The sequence below is a fragment of the Microtus ochrogaster genome, linkage group LG4 (genome assembly GCF_000317375.1).
Source record: "Microtus ochrogaster isolate Prairie Vole_2 linkage group LG4, MicOch1.0, whole genome shotgun sequence".
Classification (NCBI taxonomy): Eukaryota; Metazoa; Chordata; class Mammalia; order Rodentia; family Cricetidae; genus Microtus; species Microtus ochrogaster.
The window spans coordinates 14,192,242-14,208,596 of NC_022030.1; the positions used below are offsets into that span (position 1 = coordinate 14,192,242).

Consider the following 16,355-nt stretch of genomic DNA (forward strand, 5'->3'; position numbering starts at 1 on the left):
CCTTTCAAGGTTTTCACAATTTAGAACAAATTCTTCTAGTTTTGTGAAACACATTTACCTGCCATTTTTTCATTAGTTACCCAGTTACACGGCTTTTTAGTTCATTTCCCCATAGAAAAGGGAGCATTAAACTTGGGAGGTAGAGTTAAGGAGCCAGTATTTCACACGGAGAATTATTATGAAAGCCAAATTTAATCCTCAGATAAACTCATAAGCAAGTAAATGATAAACGAAAAGGCTTTTAATGTGTACTTTCCTTTGCATGCCTGTACAAATAAGGAGAAGAAAAATGTTAAAACCCTATTTAGCATTATTGTCACAGTATTAGAATTTCCTGGGGCAAATTGAGTGAATTAATTCAGCCAACAGAAAATAGTATTCAAGTGGAAACTTTAACTTTACATTTTAATACCTATAATACTGGAGTACAGCAAGAGGACTTGAAAGGAGAAGTCAAATTAAAATTATTTATAGTTTGTATCTTAATTGTATAGGTTAATTAAAATATGTATTATGCAAATCAAGGTGGTTCTTTATTAACATTTTGAAGTGCTCTGCAGTGAGTGACATGTTTTTAAGAGTGGCAGGATATAGATCTGAAATGTAAGGACATGTCTAGGTGGCATGAATCTTTGTTAATGCCTGTATTAGTCAAGTTTCCGTTGCAGGAAGGAATGCCTGAGATGAAATAAATTAGCCCATAAAGAAAAAAAAAATAAAACAGGCCAAATCAAACTGCAGAGTCGTGAAGCCCAGTCCCAATGGATATATCTACAAACACTCCCTCACCTAAGGCTCAGAGAACATTGCAGAAGAGCGGGTGGAAAGATTGTAAGAGCCAAGGGATCAGGGAGTTTGTTGTGAGATTGTGTCTCCTAGTAACATTAGAAGATACACCCATAAAGTCTCACCAACATGTCTGCCCAAACGTGAGCTGAACAAGGATGAAACCAATGGGCGTGCCAAAGAGGATGGGGGAAAATCCACATTGCCTCAACCCTACACAAAGAACCGTGGGCAACTGAGGAAAGCTGGGAGCTGGAGACTTGGCCCTCTTCCGGGAAGAACGTGCATACTAATTGATTGTCCAGTGCCAAACAGTCAGCCCTGAAAACATAACATACAAGTGATATTATATAGACTCAGCAGCTTATATTTAGGAATGTGTGTATGTGTGTGCATACATACATATATGGTTCATGAAATAACAAGTAGTGAAAAAGAGGCCATGATTTTGAAGGAGAGTGGGGAGCGGTATGGGGAGGGGTATATGGGAAGTTTTAGAGGGAGGAATGTCAGCATAATCTCATAAATAATTGAAAAAAAATTATATATATCTTAATTAGGGTGTCCATTGCTGTGAAGAAACACCATGACCACAGCAGCTCTTATATGGAAAACCTTTCATTGAGGCTGGCTTACAGTTCAGAGGTTAGTTCATTATTGTCATGGTAGGGGACATTTTGAGGCATGCAGACAGACATGGTGATGGTGAAGGAGTTGAGTTCTACATCTAGATTGACAGGCTGCCGGAAGACCAAAGGAGCCACAGGGCCTTGTTTAAGCTTCTGAATCCTCAAAGCCCACCCCCAGTGACAAACTTCCTCCGACAAGGTCACACCTACTCCAACAAGTCCACTCTAATAGTGCTACTACTCATGAGCCTATGGGGGCCATTTGCATCGAATCCACCACAGTCCTTAAAATGAAAAGGGGGAAGAAAAGGAAGAAAGAAAAGAAAAACAGTTTATTTAGCTTACAGTTCTGGGTGTTCCAAGGCATGCTTGGTTGTTCCTAGTGCTTTGTTGCCTATTAACAAGAAGCATGCCACAGAAGACGCCTATAGAAGAGCAGGACCCCTCAACCCCTCCTTTCATAGCAAGGAAGCCAAAGATAAGAAAAGAAGAGAAAGGAACTTCAAAAGCATGCTCCCAAGTATGTAATGATGTCCCACCAGGCCCCACCAGGCCCCAGGTCTTAAAGGTTTTATAGCTTCCCAATAATGCAACCTCAGGGAACAAGCCTTAAACACAGCCTGGGTGAACGGAAGAGCAGCCAGACTCAGCTGTGTCTTACATTGATGCGCATCTCTGAGCTGTATTTGCTGTCTAGAAAGGAGACTTTCCAAAATAAATGTTTATTTTTTTCCAAGACTGTTCAGTGGCAGCTCACCTTACTCTCTAAGTTTTGAAAGTTTGATCTTGGCTCTGAAATATCCCTCACTATGCTAAAGGGTTAGCTCAAACTTTCTCTGCCATCACACATACTGGTGTTTCTTTCCTGTTGTTGTCATACTCCAATTGTGAGTAGATCTACATTGAGTATTTTCTTTAGTCTGTCACCTCTCCCTCTGTGTTTCTGTTTTCTGTTTTTCTCTTGGTATCTCCCAGAGCTCTTTGAGTTCCTTCCTGACCTCTGCAGTGTGTTCTCTGTCTGCTCCAATGTATTGAGTAGTAGAAAATTAGAGTAGAAATTCAATTTTAGGAGTGAGTTTTCTTTAGCTCCTTCATGTAGTTAATCTACGTGCGCTCTGTATGTTTGTCCTGGGTAAACTGCTTACATAGTGAAGAGGAGAGAATCAGCGTGAATTTCTTTTGGAATTGTGGACCTAGCTTAGGCGGTACAAGAGCATTGGTTTTGCCTAACTAAGGGTGAAGAAGACGGACTGTATGGGAAGCCGTAATACCCAGCCAGACATGAAAGTGGAAGCTCCTGGAGGTGTTGATCTACCAGCAGCAGCTACATGGTCAGAGGCAGTTTACTTTTAAGGGTTCTAGAAAACTGAAACCAGAACCAAAGGAGTCCCCAGCAAAGGAATGATGCACAGTGGGAGATAAGTTTGCTTCTTTCTGGAAATCTCCCTACAGGAGTTTTCCTCTCTTCCTCTTGTCCACAGCACAAATTATATTCCTGGACTCCAGATGTATAAGTGGAAGCCCCCAGGACACACTTTGAGTACCTTTCAAGAGGTTTCAGTTTGTGTATTTTACTTTAAGTGATAAATAAATGAAATCGAAGTGCAAGAAAATGTGAAAATCTATTTTACTAAGAAATGGTCTGTGACTCACTATGGAAAATAAATATTTAAAACTCACTGGGCCAGCTCCACTGATGGGGGATTGCTCTATGAAAGGATTTAAGTACCTTGGGATCACTAAATTTCCCGTGCTAGGAGGCAGCCTCAGACCAATGAGCACACCTTGGCCAGCTTAGGGAACCAAACAGCGGGCAAGCAGGCAGTCCGACATAGCTGGCTACCAAAATGCTGTCAAGGGAAGCATCTGGCAAATTCACCACTGTCCTGGTTAATTGAGATCCTGGTTAATGTAGACAGAGCTGACTGTTTCTGAAAACACCATTGCCTTGCCTAACATTAGTATGCACGAACGCTGGCTTAGAAATTTCTAGATTCCTTAGCAACATTGCTTTGTGATAACACCACCATCTCAGTTTGAATTTTCTGTTTAAAAATTTATCAGAGCTAAAGAATGGCTCAGTGGCTACGAGTATGTGTTGCCCTTGCCAAGGACCCAAGTTTGGCTCCCAACACCCACGCCTGACTGGGTTACACACAACTGTCTATAACCCCAGCTCCGAGGAAGTCCTCTAGCCTCTGGCGGCACCTGCATTCACATGCAGATTTTCCTCTTGCACACATTAAAAATAATAAAATTTAAGCTACATTTATTTATGTGTCTATGTGAGGGAAGGGATTGCTGCAGTACACACCTCGGGTGAGAAGACATCTCAAAGAAACTGTTCCTCTCCATCCACCTTGTGGGCTCCAAGGGTTAAACTTAGCTTGTCAGGCTGTATGGCCTTCACTTACTGAGCCATACTGCCAGCCCTAAAGTTTGCTTTTTTTTTTTTTAGGATGAGGACCATATTCAGTTTCTAAGTATCTGCCATGTAGTACAAAGGATTGCTCTGGAGGCAGCCACAAAAGAAAGAGTGTGTGTGTGTGTGTGTGTGTGTGTGTGTGTGTGTGTTCTTCATCTTGTGAAGAGTAAATGGTTAAATTTATTATTTTTAAATTATTAAATTAAATTATTATATTTAAATTACTATTACTGTAATAATAATTAAAAATTGTAAAATAAATAAAATTCCTTCTGTTCGGCCTATGAAGTAAAATAATAGAGAAGGGGTTTCACATGACCATCTAGAACAAATTTGAGATAATGAATCTGCTTTACAAATAAATGAGCAGCTGAAGTCTTAGAATTTTGTCGTTGTTGTTGCGGAGCTCATAGGTGTGCATTCACCTTTCGAAAGGAAATCACAAGGCTACGATGATAAGTTCCTCTGGTGAGGTCATCCCCCTGATGTCGCTGCCCTGAGTCAGAGCCATGCCAGGCTCCCCAGGGCCAGGGCAAAGGCAGATGACTGATGGGATGGGTTGGGTAGTTTGATTCCCCTTATGTGAGGATCAGAGGGAGGTGGATGTGTGGGGCAGAGGCTGCTGGGGTTCCCTATGGGTTCTGGGCCCCCTCTGCTTATTGTGTGTGTGCATGTTTACCCTAAAAATCGATCTTTAGTGCCCTGCACCAAAGTGTTGTCTGTCCCTCCCCTTACACCCGGGTCCACCCATGCTGAGAATTAATTCTGCTACTTAATATGAAACCGAGTGCAGGCAAATCTTCTCTCACACTTCTCTACCAACTATCCTGTCATCCCTGCCCACAGTATTGACTTTCTGAATTTGGCAATGGAGTATGCCTATTTCTTACGGCCTTCTACAAGCTGTGCCTTTGGACTGGCTCCTGAATCTCAAATTATTTTAAGTGCACTTTACAGTTGAAGCCAACAGAGTTCTTCACTGTTTATATTTTGTATTCCCTTCCTCGTGTCCTCCTCCTAGGAGAAGCCCGTGACATCTTTTAAGGAGCATTCTGACCCTTAAGAATATGTCTCATATGAATTATGAACAAAACTCTCTCTTTTGGAATTTTGACAGTTAAGCTTTCTCCTTAACCCTGTCAGTTTGTAATAACATCTCCAAAAAATGCGATCTTGAATTTCCTGCCTTCAGCAGTCCAAAAGATACATGCTTGTGAGGGGTCTGAGGAGCTACTTATAACCTGGGGAGCACAGAGTTACCCCTCACTCTCATGCACAGTCTATAACCTGGGGAGCACAGAGTTACCCCTCGCTCTCATGCACAGTCTATAGCCTGGGAGCACAGTTACCCCTCGCTCTCATGCACAGTCTATAGCCTGGGAGCACAGTTACCCCTCGCTCTCATATACAATCTCTCTCTGCCCCACCACCCCCTCAGCACATGTGATTCTGTTCACAGAGTGAGGCCTCAAGAAACATCAGTGAGCCCTCAGGTACTGGATTTTCTTCTTTTAGCCCATACTTGAAGAAACCAAAGATTGAGCAGCCGATGATGGCAAAATACCTCCTCTTAGATCTTTGAGACGAAATTACCCAGTTGACTGCTGTCACTCGGGGCTGAAGGCTTTGGTTTCATTTAAAGTTTTTTGGTTTGTACTGTAGACACCTGTGTCAAGCTGATTGGTTGGGATCTCTTCCTGGATTCCCTGACAACCTTTATAAAGCCTGTGTAAAGTGGTTGCTACAGTAAGACCAGAGTTTATTTTTCACCTTAATCAGGTTTATTATCTATTTTTTCCTTATCATTTCTTATCTTCTAATGTACTACATAACTTCCCTAGGAAGCTTCTTATCTTTAGAGATAGGGCCTTCCCACTGGGCACCTCGGGGCATGTCGATAGTTTTGATAAGAGTGAAAGTTAGAAGCCAGGTGCAAGTGGATTGAGTAGGTCCACGGCAGCAGGAGGTAGAACTGTTGCATAACAGACTGGTTTGTGGAGCAGTGGGAAAGGGGTGAGAGCTAGCAGAAAAAGTTTTTGGTGTGTGTGTGTGTGTGTGTGTGTGTGTGTGTGTGTGTGTGTAGGGCTATAGCATTTTTTTTTTTGAAGAGACAAGTTTTACTGTGAAGTCCGATAATGCAGGGCATTTTTTTTTTAAAGCATTTGGGTAGGGGGGGAACTGCCTACTGCTATGTCAGTGATTTTCAGTTAAGTGGGAAAAGGAAGGCAGGCAGAGGAGGGAATGGCATGGATTTGGAAGCAAGGAGATAGAAGCCTCATCTGTCAGTTTTTAAGTTTTCAATGAAGTACAAGACAAAGGCAAGATAATATTGGGGAGGGAACCCCTTTTCCGTCAGGAAAGGAGAAGGAGGTAGGAAGGGGCCTATTGCCTTGGAGTTTAGGGACACTAGTACACTTCGCAGTAGCAGCCAGGGGTCTGAGGCTTGGAATCAAATATTTAAAGTCGCGGTAGTCTGTCTCTAGAGTGATTTTTCTCCATCCTTTTCAGCCACAGCTGCTTCGGTTCAGAGAAGCAAAGTCATTGAGCAGAGCCAGGCCTGAGCTTTGCTAGGGGTGAGAAGGAAGGCAGGGCAATAAAAGTGCTTGTGGTGATTATAATGATGGACTGCTGCCTCAAATCTGGATGGGCTCATCAAGAAATAGTTTAAAAACCTTAATTCTGCAAATCTACTTCCATATCAGGAACTCAGGCTGAAATCAGACCATCTGTGCTCAGAGCCTCGTTCCTTCCCGGCCCCGGTCCCCGGCAAGTTATCTGAGTGGCTTCCACTCTCCTCTCCCACGTCTGCAAAACAGTGAACATAGCCGTCTAAATCACAAATAGCATCACCATGTGGACTGAATTCCAAACACATAGAAAAGTACAGTTTGCTCACTAGAATAATATCCTATTACTTAATTGATTAATATCATTTATCCTGAATCAGCCCTTTATCTCTCTCTTCCCCCAGCAGAGAAGAAATCTTTCTTTCTGTGTGGTTGTCCAGGTGCTGGCACCACAGGCAGTTGCTTCTCTTCTTCTGTTTGTGCTTGTCATGAGTCGGTCTCCTTCCTTTTTTTTTTTTTTTTTTTTGCTCTAGTGTGCCTTTTATTTACAATCAGGAAAAAAAAAGTAAACAACAAACCTTGGGGAATCCCGTTCAGGTATAAAACTGGATAGAGAGTAGCAGGTAGGTAGGTTTAGCCCCTTCAGTTTTTGGACAGGAGGAAGACCTTCCATTCAGTTTGAATTTTCAGCTGGGGAATGCAAAGGGATTCTACTAGGCACAAAGAGGCTTAAAAGTCATCTTTCCAGAACAGTAGTTTGCCCAGAAATCTGTCTCTTTCCTTTTTATTTAACAAACAAACCCACAAAGGTGGACTATGCTGTTGGTTGGTTCATGGCCCCTCTGCAGGATTAGAAGACAGCACTTTTGTGTTTCATTTGTTTGTATCCTTTCTTACATGATTTGCATTTTACTTTCTATGGTTTATGACTTATGAAAGTACATATTCTCAATAGTAGCAAGTAGAAAACTCTACCCCTCCTTAACCTATGGGATGTGTAAACTGTGCCTTGTCCCTGCTGCAACACCTCACTTACAGTAATTATACCAAAGTGTATAGCTTCAAGAAGGACTGTCACATGTCCCACATGCTGGCAGTCTTCAAAAGGAGCAAAGTCTTGACTTTTCTGTACACAGAAAGAACAAGTGATTGTAATCAGCTCACTCACCTCTAGCATTTATGTTTATACCTGGAGTGAAATGATCACCGACAGCCATCATGAAATCCAGTTGGAAGCATGACATTGGATAGATGCTAGCACTATTTGGCTATATGTCAGTGTTTGGACATCATGTCTGTTGGATCATCTTTCACAACGAATTGGTATGAGAGTCAGGAAGAAGTTACAATAGACCCCAAGAAGGCAGAGAGCCACATCTCTGTAGAGCAGGTTAAGGGATATGAAAATGAGTTTACTCAGAGAAACAACATAACAAAGATAAGGTCATCAGTATCTGTGGGGTAATAATCATTGCATTTCAGGGGACATGATTTGCATTCCTGTGGACAAGACTGCGCGGATGAATACTGTTTATGGCATTTCAGATAGCGCAGAAATAACATGAGCTTCAGACTGCCCCAATGAATACTGTTTACGGCATTTCAGATAGCGCAGAAATAACATAAGCTTCACAGGGGACCCAGTAGAATTTCCCTCAACAAAGCCTTCAACAATTTTGTTATTTCTCCTTCAGTAGCAAAATGGAGATGTCTGGACACCCCAGTAAGAAGAGGACATCGCTCTCACTAGCTTGTGCTTCATGAAATTCTTGAACTTAAATATTCATTTGGATTTTTAAGTTTTCATTATGTTCTGGGTCAGCCTGGACCAGTGGCGTTTCTAAAGTAGAATTTTTGGTAGCCACATTACAGTGTGGCCCAATGGTGTCTCTGGCTGCAATAAAGCTCCCCTCCCCACCAGCCTTCAGACTGCTCGGAAGATGGGCACTGTTATTTTCAGTGAAGACGCCACCTTGCTTCTGTTTTGGTTGCTTGCTCTGGGCAAGCTGGAAGCATTTTGGCAGGAGTTGCCCGCCAAGCAGTGTGCAGCTGTTCAAATACTTACAGCCTTTAGGTTTAGTGTAGATTTTGTTCTGACCCTCTTTCTGCACTTAAAAAGGAGGAAAAGAAAAAAGAAAAAAACCACACACCACCCATGTCTACTCCTTTTTTTTTTTTTTTAGCTGTTGTTTTGTAAACCACAGCTTTTCCATTTGTAACCAGAGGCTGTGTTTACTTTAAGCCTTTGCAGTTCTGCCTAATGAATCAACTGGTACTGAATTCACAAAGGAGACTCCCTTCCCCTCCCTCCATCTGTTTGCCAAATGTGTGCACTCCCTTGGCTCCCAGGACCTGGTGCCTTCAGCACAGAGCCATTAGCAGCAGGCTTTGGAATTCTTAACTGTTCGCCTGACTGGCCAGTGGTATTTTGCCCTTGTGGCCACACAGAGTCGTCCAAGGGGAAAGTTCACATCTGTAGTTCTAAAGAATGCATACATAATACTTAAGTGTGCGATATCCAACTCTGCATTGCTGAGAGCTTTAGTTTGGCCCGTGAGTCTTGGTTTGTCTTATTGCGATGGGTTATGTATTTTTGCAGTAGTATTTTCATGAGGACAGAAATTGTTTGAATTAAAAGAAAAAAATAACAGTTAAGTCTTGGGTGCTGAAGATTGGCAGCCCATGGTTGCACCTAGGAATTATACTATGTTTTCACCAAACTATTCTTTATCTCTTCCTAGTGGCTGAGAAATGAGTTTCTGCCAAGTACAAAATGACTGTACTATGAACTGTCATTTTTTTTTATTAGTTTAGACAGCTTACATTTGCCCATGGTAGTATGGGTAGTTAAAAGATAGTGCAGTTTTGCTGGTATTCATGTCAAGTGGACATACTTGCTCCTTTGCACTAGAGTTAAGCTTAAGAGTAGAGCAGCCAGATAGCTTTCCAACATGTTTTAAAACATCTTCCCACTATAGACTTACTCTGTTTGAGATCCTCAGGACACTTAACCTACTATTTACTTATTGAGACCCATTATGAATTACCGCGGTGTTCTGTTACTCAAGTACACACAGCAATGGTTCTTTTCTTTGCCCAGGAATGCAAACTACTTTTTTGATATATTGCATAGGTTATAAAAGCAATGATTTCTCTTAAATTTGTTTTTATGAATATTTTAATATCATCCCTTATGTACTATGCAATTTCATATAGCCTACTAAACAGTTTCTTAAGAAGTAAGGTTCATCTCAGAAGTCTTTTGAGAACTATTAGATATTATTACTCTGTTATGGCCTAGATAAGGGACAGTAAACTATTTTTAAATATAATCCATCAAAGTTATGTACATTTAAACTCAACACACTTATGCACACACACACACACTTGCTTACATCACACACATACACAAACACACACTTACATATACACACATACCTAGTTTAAGCCCTACCCATTATTTATTTTACTACCATCTTATCCCTTTAAGATTTCCAACTAATATATGAATTGCAGGAATGAATGATAGCAGCAAAATAAAGATGTGGTTTCTGAATAAAGAATAGGGCTCATATGTAAAATTATACACTTCTTCTACAAATGGAAGTACTGGGTTTTGAGTAAAGCGAGGAAGATGGGGGTAGAACTAAAGAGACAAGAGAAGGGCAGCAGCGTAAGGAGAGGCTAGAAACCTGAATGTATAGGGAGAGGAGAGCGAGCACTAGGGTTGAAAAAGGGAGACTCAGTAGATGGCAGGGTGAGGAGATGATGTTCAGATTTAGTCTTCCTTCCTCTGGCCTTGAGAAATTTGATTAGGGCTTTTAAAGGGTGGTAACTCTTGATAATGTGGTAGGTAACTCTTCACAGCCCTTCTGCTGTCAGAACGTTTGCTCCGAATGAAAATGGCCATCTGCCTCCAGAAATTATTCTGGAGCCCACATTGATTTCGCCACTCCCAGCTCAGCTCCCAAGGGTCCCTGGTAGTCATTCTTTATGGCTGGGTTTTGACTTGTAGCTGTTATTGTTTTTTAGAGAGAGAGATAGCAGAATTTTATCTGTCTTTTTATAATACAGTTGCACAAAATAAAAATGATTATCCAGAGTGTTTTCCATATGTACGTGTGTCTATGTGATATGTGTGTTTCTGAGTGTTCCCATGTATGTGGGAACAGATGAGTGTGTGTGTGTGTGTGTGTGTGTGTGTGTGTGTGTGTGTGTGTGTGTGCATATGTATGGAAGTCAAGTATCTTCCTTGACTCTTCTTCAGGCCTTATATATTGAGGCAGGATCTCTCACTTGAACCCAGAGCTCACCAAAGTCTAGCTTGCCAGTTTCCTCCAGAAATTCCATCTCTCTCACCTGTGCTTGGGTTATAAGTGCATTTTCAAACCCACCCAAAACTCATGGGTACTTGGTGTCTGGGTTTTCATCCTTATACTTGTATGGCAAGCACTTTACCCTCTAAGCGATCTCCCCATCCCCTATTATTTATACTTTGAATATTGAATAATAACTGAGCACTGGGTTTCTAGTGATTCATTATGGGTATTTTGTATATTTTGAAAATTTATTTGGGATTTTAGGAGACTAGCCGATGTTGTCTTTTGAAGCCTGTTGTTTATCTTTAAATTTCTGGTTTTCCTCCAGCCATCAAACACAGACCACCTGTTGGGATCATCCTAAAATGACTGAACTCTTTCAATCCCTCGGTGAGTGTTGCTTTATTTAACAGTGATGAGTGGGCCTTCAGGGGCAAGGGCTGTATATTCATAAAAAGACATCCAGCGTCTCACCTCCTCTTCTTGTATGGATGAAAGACTCATGCTGTGGCATGGCCAGATAGGGCCATGGCAAGTTGCCACAGGAGTCCTGAATTGAAAGGTAGCTGAACTCCTAAGGTCAACCCACAGAGCAAGCATTGCCTTTTTCCCCCGAAGAGAATGTGTGATTTGGAAAGGCACCAGCCAAAAAGGCTTCATTTGCCAGAAGAAATGTGATTTATAGGTCTCACCTCCCTCGTGTTGGTGTTGACTCATAGTTCAGCTTTTCACGCTAAAGAAAAGGAAAACACAGTAGCAATTTAATAATTTCAAATTTACTGATTTAAATCCTCTTTTTGCTTTCTCCGTGGGAGATTCTTGTCAAATTAGCTTACTTAGTATCATTTTTAAGTCATAAACTGCACTTCTTTTGACAGAGGAAGGCAAGAGCTCTGCTCTTGGGCTAATTGTCAGTAGGCTGGGACTTTCAGCTGATTGCTCAGACCGCCTTCTTCAGGCTGACTCAGCTGTCCAAGTTGACTCCTTGGGAAACTGAGGGAGTTTCTTCAGTGGTTTAGAAAGTTTACTCCTTGGGCAACTGAGGGAATTTCCGAAGGATTCTCAAAGATAGTAGCATCCTGTGCCCCACCCTTTCCAATTTCAAGAACAGACACACACTTCTTTTTTTTTCTTTGACACTGGCCTCTTGTTTGGTCATTGGGACTACAAAAGAAAAGCAGGAGAAAAAAAAAAACACTGCTATGCCATTTAGAGACCAAGAGAAAAAAAATCGTAATCTTTGAGATTTCTTCCTGCCAGTCTGTCTTTAGGAGGCAGGAAAAAATTGTACTAGTCACTGGTTCCAAGCTAGGAACGTGGATTTTAGGGTTGTTTTAACTAGATCTATGAAAGAGCAGAAGAAGCAAATTGATGAGGGTAGCAGAGCCTAGAAGGACAGTCTTATGAGCAGAGATGGATTGGCAGTTGACAGAAAACTGACCATCCTGGGGGCAGATGACTGTGAAGGAGAAACCCTGTGGTTGGTCAGTCTGATAGTCTGACCAGTACTAACTGCACCCCCTTTCTTTTCCTCCATAGAGTAGAAGGACATGAAACCTTTCCCCATCCTCATGTTCCCTGAGATTCGTGGCTCATATCTCTGCAACACAGGGAAGAAGAAGTAAAAAAGCAGTGCAAGATTATTGGGTCAAAGCATTGTCTTATAAAAGATGAAAAGCAAGAAAACGCTATGCTCTTGTATAGGTGTGATGAAGCCAGTTAGAAGTCTGATTAGGCTAAGCCAAATGTTCTACTGGCAAAAAGACTGAAGGAGCAGCCAGCTTAGCCGGTGTATCTAGGATCTGCCCAGCCTCCTCATGTATCATCCTTCTCCTCCAAGTGTAGGTAGCACAGGACACACACCACATGAACAGCTTCAGGAGGGGATGGAGAAGCTCCTTAGCCAGTGTATCTAGGTTTTTGCCCATCCTCTTTGATTATGGTCCTTATCATCCAAGTGTAAGACAGGACACATTCCACATGAATGGCTTCAAGAGAGGATGGAGAAGGTCGGAGTGACCACAGTTTTTATGACTTGTTTTGAGAAAGAGGTCTTCAAGTTTCTATGGTCTGTCCATGGAAACGGGTTCTCTCTCTCTCTCTCTCTCTCTCTCTCTCTCTCTCTCTCTCTCTCTCTCTCTCTCTCTGTGTGTGTGTGTGTGTGTGTGTGTGTGGTGTGTGTGTATGTGTGTGTGTGTGACTTGCTTTTGGGGAGAAAGGAGAAAGAGATGGGGGAATGGAGGTCAGCCCTTACCTCTTAGGCCTTTCTTGTCTCCTCTTTCAGTTCAAACAACTCAACACAGGGTGGGGCAGGAGGCTGGTTCAAAACCCATCACCTACTTGAAAATACTTTTCTAGAGCTTTCTTCAGAAGACTGTCATGCCTTGTATCCCAGTAAGGGGTGAACAATCATTTGATTGTATTCATAAGATGATGTGAGATTAGGAGGATTTTTTTTTTTATTGTGAACAGACAGATTTTTCCATGATCTAAAATAAGCAAATAGGTTCATTCTTGGCAGTCAGTATAAGTAAAATAATTAAGACGGCGTCTAACTCGGTCTCTTTTCCATTTCAGCTGATCTGAATAACGTCCGTTTCTCTGCCTACCGCACAGCAATCAAAATTCGAAGGCTGCAAAAAGCGCTGTGTTGTGAGTTATCATCTCTTAGTGACTCTCCTTGTTTTGGGGGTTGCCTTCATTGTTATTAGTGTTAAGACAAAGACAAATGAAGGGGCGTGGTATGTTTGCAGACTGAATCTGGTTTTCAGTGCCCCTCATTCAGGGAGCTAGCCCTGTTGCTGTAAATGCCTCATGATTGGCTCTGTCAGCGTGGGCTACCGAAGCAGATGAGCAATGACACTCACATTTGGAGTACAAAATTAATCGAAGCACGGGAAAAGCGTTCTCAAAAATTGTGCTGCACCCCAATTTTAAAAGATTGAATCATTGAATCAAAGTAGTAGGCTGTTGCCTGTTAAGTCCTTTTGGTCAACTTAAAACCGTAGGATTCCAAACTGTTTGTCTCAATGCAATCATGTAACAGAGAAACGATAAGAAAAATCCCATTGCTGATCTGTCTAGTAACTGGAACCATAAAACTGATGGAAAAAATCCGATTCCTTATAAATATGAAGAATTCATTCAGTGTCATTAATGAATTCTTCCTGTGGAGGGCGTGCTCATAGAGGTATTCTCTGGTGGTCACTTTACACAAAGGTAATTTTTGTTCCCCTGGAATATTAAAAAGTAAGCAGCTATGTGAATTCTTGTAAATAGTATATTGATTTATGTTTTCCAGATTCTGTCTTTGCTTGGGTGATTAACCAAGGACCATTTAAGCCTTGCTAGATATTATCATGCAAAATAACATTTGTATGTGTACTTTAAAGATGGAGAGAATTGGAAAATTCTATATATGTTTGGTTTTTGGTTTTTTTTTTTTACCCTCTATTAATAACTGATATCTGTCTGGGTAGCTCCGAGAGGCTTTGAAAACTACCTTCTGGAAAATGCTGTTAGAGCTAAAGAATTTGCTTCTTAAAAACAGTTAGTGGAGAGTGGCTGCCGGCATGTCTCATCTGGCAAAAGTGCTTTCTGTACACTGCTAATGACTTCGATTCCTGAATCTCCTGTTGGAAGGAAAGCACGAGCTCTGGAAAGCTGTGCTCTGACTTCCATGTGCACACAACTGCACACGTGTACACTCGCGCTCTCGCTCCCTCTCTCTCCTCTTCTGTCCTCCTCCCTCTTTCCCTCTCTCCCTGACTGTCTGTCTGTCTGACTCTCTCTCTATCTCTGTTTCTGTCTCTCTGTTTCTCTCTCACGCGCACTCTCACACACACACACATACACACATACAAACGCGCACACATACACGCACACACACATTATAAAGAAAATAAAATTTCAGGTTTTCCAAAGCTCAATAGAAGTTATTGATACATTTTAAGTTGGCAGGTGGAGCAGAGCTGAGCAGAGTTGTTAAATCACTTAGGGAAGATAGAGTCGGTGAGGTTAAATAAGGAAAACAAAGGGTTTTTGTTTCTGAATGAGAAGTCTGAGGGGCTGAGCACCAGCAGGAGATAAACCACAAAGTCTTTCATAATCCCCACAGGCTCAAAGGTAGCCCTCAGGTTGTAGTGGTTACAGCAAGTTTTTCCCAGTGACCTGTTCAGGAAGCAGTTTGCAGACAGAGGAGGGGTTGTCTGTCTGCTCAGTGTGTCTGTAGTTATAACAGTTTTGAGCCCAACATCTAGCCGTCAAGTCTAGGTCTTTCCAGGCCTGGTGGGTTATAAAATGAGGATACATGACTGGGAAGTGAATCCTCCACCAGCCAGAGACTGTTTTGTATCACTGTGAACTTGCTGCTGATTTCCTGTAATTCCTGGGGCTGGGGTGGGGGAAATGACCTGATCATGCCTCTCTTTAGCTCACATTCAAACCTGAGAGAGACAGAAGAGCAATCCCTCCTGTTTCCGAACTAAAAGATGTTTTTTAATGTGCAGTGAAGAAAGTCCCCAGTCTGTAAGCTTAAATACCTGAAGGGCTTTCCTGGCAGCCCCTGACTTCTGCTTTCCCACTGCCTCTGGCCACCACAGGGCTCCAGTCTGGGGCCTGAATACCACTAGTCAGATTTACCTGTTTACCAAATCAGCCCCTTCCTCTCTCATCTGTGTTTACTGGAAATGCCCTGGCTCATCTTCTGTAAGTCTGTCATCCTTTATTCTTTCCTGATACTGTCAAAAATGTCGTCCCCCTTTTAGAACTGTTTACATGCTCATCCCACCAGCTTCTAATTTTTGCAGGGTTTTATGATGGCCCTATGACCGTTTTTTCACTTGCTTGCCTTGCGTAATTATTAGTCGTTTGTTGGGAGGTTGACCTGTCTGTACACACAGTGACTTTCAGGTCCTGGTCACCTCTCATTTTGTGCACACCCCCACCCAGCATAGTGCTCTCTTGCCAGCATGAAGAGAGAGCCCGTTTGTCATTGTTCTGCCTTTCCTCATTGTTTGGCTCCAAGATCACTTGGGAGCTACAGCAAAGCAGGCGGCTCATTCCAACACTCAAAGGGCTCAAACTCAAAGATAGTGGTGCAGGTAGACATGGTGTTTTTACTTTCATAGATTGATTTTTCCCTTAAAATCCTATGGCCTTTGCGTTTCCTGTCTTGGCTCTCTGTCCACTTCCTTCATTTTGCTCCCATCAATTCCAATTGATCTCTGACCTAGCAAGTTTTAACCTGTTTCTTCGGCCTAAAAGCTCTGGTTCCAGCTCTTCACATTTGTAATCTCCTCGTGGCTACTGTGTGGGTCTCCGACTGGCAGCTGTGTTTTTAGTACATGGCTCCTCTTTATTCCATCCTGGTAACTCCATCTCATCCATCCCAGTCTTTCTTGTTATGATATTTTTTAATAGTGCTTGTCTTAGACACAAAGACACTCTATCAGAATCATAATCCTAAATATTCCTTTTATATACTTCTTGCCTGCCTTTCTAAATGATTTACATGTTTATGAGAAAGAAAAGTCTGTGTTCTTGCCTACCTGAGCCCTCCTATAATTTCCGCTATAAAACTGAAGTCACTTAGGTCATACTCAACAAATGATTTGAGTTTGAAGGTGGC

The 16,355-nt window shown here is 42.0% G+C and overlaps 1 protein-coding gene across 6 annotated transcripts in view; it reads left to right on the forward strand.

Annotated features, from left to right (window-relative positions):
- Positions 1-16,355, forward strand: part of Utrn (utrophin) — a 521,838-nt gene that overhangs the window by 425,023 nt on the left and 80,460 nt on the right. For all 6 annotated transcript variants that reach the window (XM_013351419.2, XM_026786362.1, XM_026786363.1 and 3 more), the window contains 2 exons: positions 11,055-11,116; positions 13,304-13,378. In XM_013351419.2, the coding sequence (XP_013206873.1) occupies positions 11,055-11,116; positions 13,304-13,378 (137 nt within the window). The remainder of the gene's footprint in view (positions 1-11,054; positions 11,117-13,303; positions 13,379-16,355) is intronic.